Below are 12,500 nucleotides of genomic sequence, written 5' to 3'. Positions count from 1 at the left end.
CACCAGGTGCACTGTCTGCAATGTCAGTGTTTGATGTGGCAGACCCAAGCTCATCAACTTCAAACTCAAACACCACAGGTATTTTTCTTTTCTTCTTATTCGGCTTCTTCGAGGAATATGATGCCTCATCAAACACCTTTGGCTCCTTTTCCATGTTGCTAAACTTTTTCACCTGCTCTGTTCGATTTTTCTTCTTCTTCAGTGGAGTTCCCATTTGATGGTCTGATGCACATCCATTTTCACTGGTAGTAGTTTTGCTTGTAATCACTATGTTATTTGTTTTCTTCATTTTTCTCTTGCACTTGGCCAAGGCAGACGCATCAGACGCATCCCCAAGTTCGAGGGCTGTGCTAACAGCAAAATTATCACAAGGCCCTGATGGTAAATCTAATGGGGATTGCTGTGAGGAGACCGCAAACATTTTGACTTTCTGACCTTTCAGTGTCTTCTTCATCTTGACAGTGTTTATGACTTGAAGTTCAGGTACATTTGATGTGATCTCATTATTAGCTGGAGCCTCCTTCCTGCCATCTTGTGATTCAAACTTAACACTGGTTTTTGATGCCCTCTCGGGCTCCACTATCACCGCAGTATCAATCCCCTGTGTAATATGAGTGTCATTATTTCCTAAATTTTCTTCAAACTCTGATGTTGGCCTCTTTTTTCTCCTTTTTGCCTTCTTGTTGTTGGTTTTGCTTGAATTTAATTTGCTGGCGTGATCTGAGGCAGAAACGGAAGGCTGTTTTGTGCTCTTATCTTCAGACTCCTTCAGAAGAATCTTGCTTTGATTTGGAACTTCAGTTTCCTCCGTATTAAACATGCTGGCATTTAAATCAGCAATTAAACATCCACCCTGATGTGCCTTTTTCTTTTTTTTTCTTGGATTAGTGTTATTTTTGTCATTCAGGTCTGTTGGTTTCACGTCATCTTTACCAGCATCATCATCATGCTTGAGCTTCATGTTTTTGTTTTCTGAAAACGAAACAGCAAAAATAGTTTTTAACACATGATTGAGGACTATAATATACTGTAATTCAAATACTGTATTTCAAAGGGCCCCAGCATTTTACAGTTTTTTGGGGGGTGAGGGGTAATGTGCTGTAGCAGGCTGATGCTAATGGTGATGCAAGGTGGTGAATGCAGGTAGTGCAGCGGGGTGATGGAATATTGCGACATGTAGACGTAAAATTACCATGTAATTATTGGATTAAGATACCAATCAGAATTGGCCTCGACTGGATTTAAGCATCGATTTGTTGAAATTCTGTGGTTAAAGTAACCCGTCACGAGAAACAGTACCCGAAGCTCACAGCATATATGTTGTTATCGTTGTTTTGCCCCGGCTGTGCTGTTCTCACGTTGAGGAAAAGCGTCAAACCAACTCATAGACAAGAGTGATTTGTAAATTAAGATTAATCCGGCAAATAGGTTAACGGTGGCGTGAGCATCATAGTTCATGACATGTTATGACCCACACGACTTCTGTTAGTCACACTCCAGGAGAAAAACCAGCAGACACCAAATCATCTCTGATGACAACCTGTGTCATAGCTGTGAATGACAAATAGTGAATTGAACCAACCCAGTTTATTCACTGAACTGAACATATCTCTCCGCTTGGTGGTACTGTAAAGTGAATATTGTCACATTGACTGCAGGCTGATTGCAGTTAGTACTCTAAAGATGCAGCAATTATATTTCAGTCAACAAAAAGGGGCGTTGTGGGCTGGCGGACATATGGCAGACATCTGACGTAATGTCTAACCCAACGATTAGGACGACGGATGAAAATTGTAATTCCAACATTTATAATTCTGCTTTTTTTTATCATTCCCATCGGTTTGTTGGCAGACAGTTTCTCATTGTTGACAAAGAGCCCACCGATGATAATGTTAAGCTTTATTTTAATATTAAATACATAATCATTTATTCCACTCCATTTAAAAGTGTAATCTTAATCAATTGAAAATATTGCTAAATACAGAAAGCAGTGTCCATACACGGCAAAACCACAAGATAAACCAAATCATAGTATAAAGTGTCTTATATATATCACAGATTTTTTTTTTTTTTAAATACTTTTTGCATTTAGTGTGGAGGAATGCTGATCTCGGGATAACTTTCATTAATTAATTAGCTATGAGTATGCCATGCCTCTTAATTTGTGTCGTTGTCTAGCAATATATTTTTTGGTCTCGCAGCTAGCCTCCCTTTTCTGGGCATCGAAAGTTTGCAGGAATAAAGTGGTGCTTTACGATTCTCAGCTGCTTCCTCTACTTTAATTCGACGCTTCTTTCTCTTTCTGCTGCCGAACATTTCATCATCCTCATCTGTAGAGACTTCCTCAGGGTACCCATCTTGAGGAAACAGTCCTAACAGAAAAATAAGGCGAAGAAAGAGTCAGGTAAAACAACAAAGCCCTGTGTTTCCACAGTGTGAAGAAAAAAAAAATAATACCTTGACTGAGATCCTGTAGCCTGCCATTAAAAAAGAGAAAAGAAAATATTGAAAGACATGGGACTAATAAAGCATATGTAATTTATTCTATTCTCCTAGCAGAACACCCATCCTTTCACATCAGCTTTACAACTCTTCTTTATATTGAAATATCGATAGGAATAATTACTAACTGTAAAGCAGTATGAGAGCAGGGGTCACCAACATTTTTGAGAGATACTTTTTAGTACTGACAATGGAAAGGGCTTCCAATATCATTAAGACTCAGATTTGCTAAAATAATTTGGGTGTATTTCTATCATCATTGCAAGAGCTATCTTGTCTCAAATTGAATTATAAGATTTTAAAATATCATTGTTTACAAATTCATTACAATGTAATCCAGATGACAGATACCTGTTGTGGTGATGGATTACTTTAACTTTAAACGAATTTATTGTCGCACACACGCGCCTGCACACGCACACACACACACACGAACACACATACGCACACACACACATATGTACATACATATGTATAACTACATATAGTAAGCCTTCATTTTTGCGGTTTATATACCGCAAAAATGAGGGCTTACTATATGTAGCTACACATATGTGTGTGTGTGTGTGGGTATATGTATATACACACACTGTATTTATACATATAGTAAGCCCTCATTTTTGCGGTTTATGGAGACCGAACCCCCCCCGATAAGTGAAAAATCGCAAAGTAGCGTCACCCCGCATCTGTTTTTTGAAAAATTAAACATTTGAGACAAATATTAAAGCAGTACACATATTTACTTAAATCTTACATTATTAAACTTTATCCAGTAACCGCACTGTTATGCCTTCTCTCTAAATTTTTGCCTGGAACTGTATTTTATGTACTTCACCAACCACTTACAAATGTTTCGCTTTCTTTAGGCGTAGCCATTTTGTGCAAGCCTTCTGTTCACCGTGAATGTGAAGAAAACAGAAATGCGGAAGCTATAAAAGCTAATGCGGGCAAAATGCACCATAGCAACAAGGGGAGGAAAATATCAATTTTATACATGTTAAATTTATCAGTTACAAAAAATTGAATTACCGGTAATCTAAAAAAACTATACGGTATTTCTATTTTTATTTCTTCCAGGGTATGTAAACTGCAAATGTCATGGGAGCAGGGAAGGTTTTACGGCATTCTTTGCAGAATATCATCAAATTATCAACAGAAAATCAGAGAGAAAAAAAATTACCAGGTAATCTTGTACTAATCCATTTTTTTTCCATAGCTGAAACAAGAAGAAGACTTGTAATGATAATGATGGGTGTATCACTACAAACAGCTAACATGAGTTTGTGGTTGGTCCTGAAAATGGTAGAGAAAAAATTGTTGCACACTATTTAGTTACCAACAGCATGTTAAAGTATTTTAACAAAATTATTGTGAGCTCCTCCGCTGGTTGCAAACAAGTAGTATGTTCAATTTTTATTCTAATTTCTTGGAAGCAAGTATTGAACAATTAATTTTGCAGAATCATACAATTCCTAATCAATTGATCAATTATGTCCATCCTTGCAGTTGGAATATTAAGACAGTGGTCCTTTTACTTAAGGTTAAATTATATTAGTTCATAAAATCATGGATTTCAAAGTGCATATTGTAAGGAACAATAAAAATTATTTAGGGCTGCTTTGGTTCAGTTTCATTAACAGTCGTGGTTTTTACCGCACCTTTTGTAAAGTCCCGATCCAAGGACCTTACCGTTGACATCTTTTTAATAATTTTTTGAATATCGACAAGGAAAACATAATTGAAGCGAGCAACAGCCCGCCTGGTGATTACTTTTTCCGGAAGATTCTTGTCAACTAATTAAGCAATGTATTGGAATTTCATCACCACTTCTTGTATTCGGGCTGACAGAATGTCTGCCTCCTCTATGTCATCTTTAATTAACTCCTCCTGCACTGCCATTTTTTTGTTAGAAGGATTGTAGTATACCCCAGCTGCCAAGGAGAGATATGGTGGGTTGTGATGATGTACCACATTATAGTCCTGTGCGAGGGAGCGCGAGTGTCATGGGTCTCATTATTATATGGCAACAATTTTTGCCTTTCATATCCTGAATTTTCCTTTGTGACAAGAGACAATATTTTTCTAAAAAGGTGTTTCAAACCTGAATTTTTCCTCACTGCATTACTAAATATGTAAAATACACACAGACCGAAACTTTTTAAAATGATATAGTAATACTTTTGAAACCATCTAAGTGATTACAATACTTACACTTTGATGATTTTGTAGAGTCTCTGTCTATTCTGGCTTGGTGCTCTACTATGACTTGATATCGCTAAAAGCTTGTCAGCAACAGCTCCATAGTCAAACTATAAACCAAATGTTCATTAGAAGGGGGAAAACAAAACATGATATTCTTCAAGCCTTCTGATGAGTGGTACAGTGTAGCATGTGAACACTTCCCAAAAAATAAAACATACATATCACAAAATGTGTTCATCATTTAAAAAAACACATGCATTTAGGATATAAATCAAAACTCACCTGAAGAACCGGTGCTATGCTATCATCATCATCATCATCAAATGGTAACTCTTTGTCTGAGTCTCCTGATGTCAGTTCATTATCTTGTTCCAAGTTGGATTTACTACCTGAAAAAAATACAACCGGCAGCTACAGTGTCTTCTTAGTATCTTCACAATAAGAAGCACACACCGTAGACATTCAACCAATGAACACAGCATAAATGAGTATACTCCCTGGCACAATTAAGTGTAAAGTGGAGCCCCGGGTTACAGCGTCCCCGTTTTACGTTTTTTTCATGTTGCGATGTGAAATACAGAGTTTCTTCTTCCCATTTTCACGGTATTTTCACCGCGTTGCAACAAAAACATCTGCCGTGACCCTAGGGCAGGGGTGGCCAAGTTCGGTCCTCAAGAGCCACAATCCAGACTGTTTTCAATGTATCTCTTCAACCAATACACCTGAGTCAAATCAGCGTCGTTATCAGGATTGTGCAAAGCATGCTGATGAGCTAATCATTTGAATCAGGTGTGTTAGTTGAAGAGACACAATGAAAACAGGCTGGATTGTGGCTCTTGAGGACCGAACTTGGCCACCCCTGCCCTAGGGGGTTGGCTGTATTTGTGTTGTTTTGTGTCCGCCTGCAGGCGTTGTTAGGTAATTACACTTCTTTTCAGTTGCCGTCAATGCCTCCATGCAACGTGTCACTACAATGCTGGTCTGCTATTGGTCGGTGTCTCCTCATGGAGATGATGGTCTGCTATTGGTCGGCCTCACTCGTTTCAAAAGGGCGGAATGGTAAAGCTTTGTTCTATCTATGAGTGGTTACAAACCGTATTTATAATGAATGTATTTCACTGTTTAATTCAAAGTTGAATGGATTAGCCATGGGTCCCAAGATTGCAAGTGATGTTAAAGAGAGAAGTAAGAAGATGATTTATATGGAAACGAAGCTGGAGATAATCAAGTAATAGGAAGCTAGCTTAGCCTAGGCTACCCTTACTAGGGATTATGGGCATGACGAGCGCCAATCAAAGAATAAATCCTTTCTATATTTTTTATTTATGATGTTTTCTGATTATATACATGTATGTTACATAAATGTAGTACTTACTATACTATTTTGGTACCAATTTTTAATATGTATGTACAATTTTGATGCTTTTATCTGAGGTTCTAAACGCATTAGCTATTTAACATAGGTTTGAATTACCCGCAATATGGTGAATTTGCCTTACGAGCCCAACCATAGAAAGGATTAATATCGTAACACGGGGGCCCACCGTATTATATCAATTTTTTAAATTCTTCAAAATGTTTATTTATTCATATGTATGTATGCATGTAGGACCAGTCTATCTATGTGTATGTACGCACTGTACACTTACACTTGCATTTTGAAAGTCACAATAAGGAGATTTTTTTCCATAAACCCCCCAACCCCTGGTGATAAATAACTGCCAGTCTGCTGCTAATACTTGTATAAACTGGTCTGTAACGTAAACTTGGTCGGGGACCACGGCAGTGTAGGAATATGTGTCAAGTTTCCTAAGAAAATGAAGTACCATTATTTTCCTCCTCTTCCCCTTCAGAGAATTGGCCCGAATCAGATGACTGTACAGCTTTCAGCTCCTTCATCAGATCTTCAATAGCAAAGGGAGCCTGGTCAATAATTGTACTGAAGATGTTGTTGCAGATGGCCCTGAAAAGTGTCCCACTAGGCAGAAAGTTAAATAAAGATATGTTAAATAATTAGAGATCAAACATGTCAAGCAAGTAAAAAGATTAATATGACAGAATTCTGTGCCTCGATGCATAGCATATCTGCACATCTATGAGTCGTCACCATCTTTATACACTATTGTGCTGTCCAAACAATTTATCCATCACTGAATAGTTAAGTGCTGGCATTAAATCGTTTGTCTTTAAAAGGGCCTATATTGTTGTATTTTAAACTTTGCAAAGCTAGCTGTCGGTATCCATATGATTATATACCATCTTTGGTATATCAGCGATTCATTTTATTAAATATGAGTTATTTTAGTGGCTATACATCTAACTTGGAAGTGGACACCTGAGATGGGGAATGAACTGGTATAGTAAGCTTTACCTGTTTCGTTTGAGTGTTTACAGTTGAACAAGGTTGGTCATATTGACATTGAGTTATTATGCTATTGAGAGTTTAGAGTTATTATTTGAGTTATTATTGTTTTTACTTTGAGAAAAAGTTGAAATACAGAGTTGAAAAAGTTTTAAAATATTTCAATAATTGAGGGTGCGCCTTATTGTGCAGAAAATACGGTAAATTGAATGTTGTAAGAGAAAAGGAGGCAGGGTGTGGGTTGGTGCTGTGCCTCGTAAAATGGCATGATGCTGTTTGGCACTAATTGAAAGCAGCATGAAAGCGTCAGACTTACTCCTTGGTTTTGGCTGCCGTTTTGCAAAATGGCTCTATGAATCTGAGGTTCTGGTCAGCAGTGAGCTGTAGGGAAAAAAATGTGAAAACATATTTGCTGCTGGCAATATTTAAGGAATTCCATTGTTTATCTACACATTTTCGATTGTAGCTCATTAGCATGCAAGCATTACCAACTTGTATACAATACTAACTCTGATGACACAGCCTTGCTTTTCCATGAATGCAGGTTTATCAAAAAGGCCATAACTCCTAATCTCTTTCACTAGCAACGTTATTCCCAGACACGCCCCTTTTGCTGACAGAAAAACAAGCCAACAAAGAGTACAAACTGGAATTGCTTCCAAGTCAATGTGACTAGAGTCACTTTACTTCACCACCAAGCAGTGGAGTACTGTATCCAGTTTAGTAAATAAACTCCTTTGTTTCAATTGACAACCATAACACAGTTACTATTAGAGTGGATGTGTCTATTCTTGTTACCCTTCTGAGTGATGGTATCATTAACCAAATTCATGCTGTACAGCAGGGCTACCCAATTTTTTTTTTGCCCCATCTCTTGCCAAGGCTTCATACTCCAAATGACTTTTTGATCATCACATTACCTCTGATGCACCCACAGCTGTGAGTTCTGTCAAATACAGGTCCAAGATATGAAGCTGGAGACCGACAGGTGTATCATAACCACTGTTCAGGATCTCAGTAGCAAACAGTTCCAGAAACTTTGCAACTGCACTGAAAAAAACAAGAGCATAACGTACAGTACAGAATATACGTAATCTAGAGCATGTGATGGCGCACAGCACAATTTGTGTAAAACAATTATTAAAGGTTACCTGCTATCCCAGTTTTTTCGCTTCAGAATCTCAAAGCTTTGCCTGAACATGAAGCGGATCAACTGTAACATGAAAAGATGGGCCACCACAGAAGGAAAAATGTGAACACATGTATGCAGGTGCACGAACATACAAAAATCCACACCCACGCCACACTCATGATGAGCATCACACTCACAAACCTGAAAAAACTTGTCCATTCGCAGTCTGTCAATACCAGTCCACTCTCTTTTAAAGGTCTTAAGGGAGCTCTCGAAATATAATAGTTCTGTGGAAAATAACACATTCACACTGGCTTTTCAGTTTCTTTTTACTTGCAATTGAAACTACACAAGCATAGGGTCAACTTACGTCCATTAAAATCATGAAAGGTGTGAATCAATGCAGAAATAGAGTTTGAAAGCTCCTCCTGTGAACAGAGGTGTGCTCCATTTAAGCTAATACAAGTAAACCTTTGTTCACACAACACATGTTTAACAATGAAACAAAGTGAGTAGCCACCTGACACGTGGTTGCTATTTTTGTGGAATTTTCTAAACAATATGGACTGAGAAATCCAAATACTTCTATAATATCCCATAACAAAATAGCAAAAAAAAAAAAAAAAAAAAAAAGCTGCTTTAGTGCATGGCCCCTGTTTTTTCTCATTAATAATCTTCCAGCTAGTTTGTGAATGGCACAAGACAGTAAGGCTCTCCAGCTTGTGATCAAGTCCTCACAGCACATCTGTGGAGCAGCCTTACCCTCACTGCAGGCCATTTACCACACCAGGGTTCTGCGGAGAACACGCAACATCATCTAGGACAAGACACATCCACAAAACAATGTGTTTGAAATGCTGCCATGGGGCAGACGCGACAGAAGCCTGAGGGCCAGGACTGCCAGACTGGCAAACAGCTTGTGCCCACAAGCAATCCGGATTCTCAAAAAATCCCTCACAAACTAATCTGCCTCCTACTGCATGCATAAATAACATCTTGCATTACAATTATGCACTACATGATATTCTGCACTACATTATTAGCACCATTGTCTCTGATTGTTGTCTCTTGATTGGGGGGGTACTTTGGGCTTCACCACTAGCTGTACTTCTTTTCTGCTATATGGGTAATTTCAGGATGTAAACAAAACTATTGTTCGTAAAGCAGTGGTGGTCTCTTTGCCAAGTTAGCCTATGTTATGCAAAAAAGTTAGGGCGCATTTTACCCAAAATTTAGAATACAATGAAAACCTCCTTTTCAAGGTGCCGATTAAAATGTATTAACAAAGCAAAATGCATTGCTTTATTTCTGACATAGGGACAGTTGTATCTGGAAGGTACCTGGCATTTGGACATATTTTTCACAAGCCTACAAATTATACTGCAACAACAAAACAAATAACCTGTTTTGTTACATTATACAATAATGTTATTACTATAAAAGATACAAATTTCAACTTAACAATATTCCTCCAAATCTTTAAGCCTTAAAGTTTAATGATCCCCCCCCCCCTTTTAGTTGTATAGCACATTTTAATTGTATGATCACTCCTTTTCGAGCATACATTTGAAAGATTTGGAAATAAAAGTTACATCAAAACAAAATCAATACAAGTGTTTTTTTTAGGTCTCCAGCATCGAGCATTTTCCTTCATGTGAGGAACACTGGTACAAGCTGCAAAGTTTATTCAAAGCTGAATAAAAGTAAGTAGAATAATACGAGCAGCTGATACTTGCCAACTGATACTTGTGACTTCTGCTGAGGACCCCTAAAACGCCATCTTCCAAGTCTCAGAAAAAAATTACTCCATTGTTTTTGTCGTCAATTTGACAAGCCCCCCCCCCAAAAATGGGAGGATCTTTTTAACTGAAAGTTGTCAGCCAATCTGGTCACAACAAATGGCAAGTCATGTTTGATTTGATACAAAAATATTCAATAAAATTTACCATTGCAAAAAATGGACATTAAACACACACACAAGTAGCAACATTTGTCAAGTGTTCCATGACAAGAAAATGTTAGACATCCCTGTAAATTTGTATTGTATGGCACCCCCATCAATAAACCAAGAAAAAAAAAGAGACAAAACATTGATCAGAAGTTTATATTTAAATAGATTAAAAAGGGAAAATGAAATACCTGTAAAAGTGGTTTGTCCTGCATCCATAAGCAGTAGAACAGACCTTTCCACAGTTTGAGCATTTCTTCACTAGTAAAGCCACCTGCAAAGAGAACATAAATCTGAAGGAGTGCTTTTGCTTTTGATGAAAAAGCAATGTATTAGGGATGGAACAAGATCTCATGTGACAAGATATAGCAATATTAGAACATCGTGAGATTTCTCATCCCTGAAAAGCATTAAGTCATTTTTCTCTTGGCACAGAAGCCACATGTGCATTAATTTCCATATTAATTGCCATGTGGGCATTTTTTATGTCGAGTGCATACAGTAGCAATGAATTACCATACTAAGTAGTAAGCGGTATGTGCGCTCTGAAGTGAATTTTTTTTTATTGGTGAAATTTGTATAGGAGCAGCTTATCCCTAGCTACCCGAGGAACATGTGCCCCAGTGAAATGTGTCTAACGATGCGGCTGATTGTAAAGGGAGTCAAAAAAATGCTTCAAAATAAAAGGTTGGATATCAAGTAAAGTATGAAACGAAAGGCACTGGGACTATTTTATTTCTAAATTACTTCCAGAAGTATGATCGTGACAACAATGTATTGTCGTCTACTTGATCATGCAGTGAGGCTCAAAGATTCAAAGAGATTTAATGTCACATGTATAGTACTATAAAACACAATGAAATGTTAATTCTTTTCACTTCCCAAGCAGACGACAAATATATTAATTATATATTAGGGAAACAGTCCTGAGGTCACGGTAGTTGAAGTCCCACGGTGTGATGAACACAGCGTCCGGCTGCTTGATCTCATGTTTGCTGATGTCCCTCCTTGGCAAACATTGTGTCATAAAATATCATGAGCAGCATTTATTAAACAAAGCTGTGTTCTTCTTTCCCCTCTCTTAAAGCTCTTTTTTCCGCGAGATCAAAACAAACAAGGTGGACGAAGTTGTCCAAAATAGTAAGTAATATTAGTAAGACGTCAAGTTTTGTTGAATAGCGAATGATGATAACAGTTTTGACATTAAAAAAAAGAAAAATTAAAAAAAATAAAAAACAGTACTTCCTGGGGGCGCACACTGAAAGTATGCGTCCCCCCGTCAGAAATTAGGCATCTGAGTCGTGGGAACGCAGGCAAACAGGAGCATCACCGGTGTTAAAAAGTCAAGGTTTCATTAACCACTAAGATGGCGCTGAGCATGCCCTACCTCCGCGCAGGGCACACAGAGATGAACAACCATTCACACACCATTCACCCCTAAGGACAATTTAGTCTGTCCAATACACCTGCCATGCATGTTTTTGGAGTGTGGGAGGAAGCCGGAGTGCTTGGAAAGAACCCACGCAAGTCTCAGGGAGAACATGCAAAAATCACACAGGAAGATTGGAGCCAGGTGGATTTGAACTCCGGTCCTTGGATTGAGAGGCGGACATGTTAACTACTGCTCCATCAAGCCGCCCAAAAGTCTTAATTTTTAACAAAATACATAATACAGCATGTTACAATAACAAACCTTTGCTAAATTGCTAAACTACCTCAAATTGAAATGTAAATAAAATCAAAACAAAGCTTCAGTGATCAAAACGGGTTTTACTCACGAGTACACATATACATGAATGCTGATTGAACACATGCAACACATTGCACTGCTACAGCACTTTTCTACTTTAGGTACTCGAAGCATTTTACTTTAACATTTAGAAACTGATGATACACATCAGCACCAACAGGGGATTCAGTGTCCTGTTCCTGGATGATCCCAGGAAAAAGGCTTTGTTTTTGTCACGTGGAATATAATTGCAATAAAGTAATCATTTTCATCATTTTCCTTTAGTTTCAGGCACTTTGGTGCACTTGCTTCTTTTTTTCCGTTTTAGACGAAGCTGTAACCAGTATTAACGCAATAAAAATAATGAACAGTTGTTGAAAGTTGATTTATATTGCATTTTTCTGTTGTTAATGTAAAAAAGGATACATGTGTAGGTATACTTAAACGATTTTCATCAATAAAAATCTTATTTATAGTCAGTGCATCGACTGGTTGGGGGGGCGCAAAAAGTTTCTCTTTTCTAAGAGGGGCCTGGCAAAATATAGTTGAGAAACACTGAGCTAATGAAATCTCCATATTCCATTCTATTGGCGTCTGCTATTGTCCTTCTTTTCTTGGCACGTGC

The 12,500-nt window shown here is 37.9% G+C and overlaps 1 protein-coding gene across 1 annotated transcript in view; it reads right to left on the bottom strand.

Moving 5' to 3' along the window:
* The window catches only part of rrp1 (ribosomal RNA processing 1), an 18,957-nt gene that overhangs the window by 5,598 nt on the left and 859 nt on the right, over positions 1-12,500 (bottom strand). Inside the window, exons 2-13 of the mRNA XM_088415551.1 lie at positions 10,338-10,420; positions 8,569-8,626; positions 8,400-8,485; positions 8,218-8,279; positions 7,987-8,116; positions 7,383-7,447; positions 6,531-6,682; positions 4,987-5,093; positions 4,714-4,811; positions 2,458-2,477; positions 2,256-2,372; positions 1-972 (exon numbers count right to left, since the gene is read on the bottom strand). The exon at positions 1-972 is cut by the window's left edge and continues 14 nt beyond it. Coding sequence (XP_088271677.1) covers positions 1-972; positions 2,256-2,372; positions 2,458-2,477; positions 4,714-4,811; positions 4,987-5,093; positions 6,531-6,682; positions 7,383-7,447; positions 7,987-8,116; positions 8,218-8,279; positions 8,400-8,485; positions 8,569-8,626; positions 10,338-10,420 — 1,950 coding nt within the window. The remainder of the gene's footprint in view (positions 973-2,255; positions 2,373-2,457; positions 2,478-4,713; positions 4,812-4,986; positions 5,094-6,530; positions 6,683-7,382; positions 7,448-7,986; positions 8,117-8,217; positions 8,280-8,399; positions 8,486-8,568; positions 8,627-10,337; positions 10,421-12,500) is intronic.

This window comes from Hippichthys cyanospilos, chromosome 5 (genome assembly GCF_059441005.1).
Source record: "Hippichthys cyanospilos isolate Australia breed blue-spotted pipefish chromosome 5, RoL_Hcya_1.0, whole genome shotgun sequence".
In the NCBI taxonomy this organism is placed as follows: Eukaryota; Metazoa; Chordata; class Actinopteri; order Syngnathiformes; family Syngnathidae; genus Hippichthys; species Hippichthys cyanospilos.
Note: the sequence above shows the minus strand (reverse complement) of the source record. Positions and strands in the feature narration are given on the sequence as shown.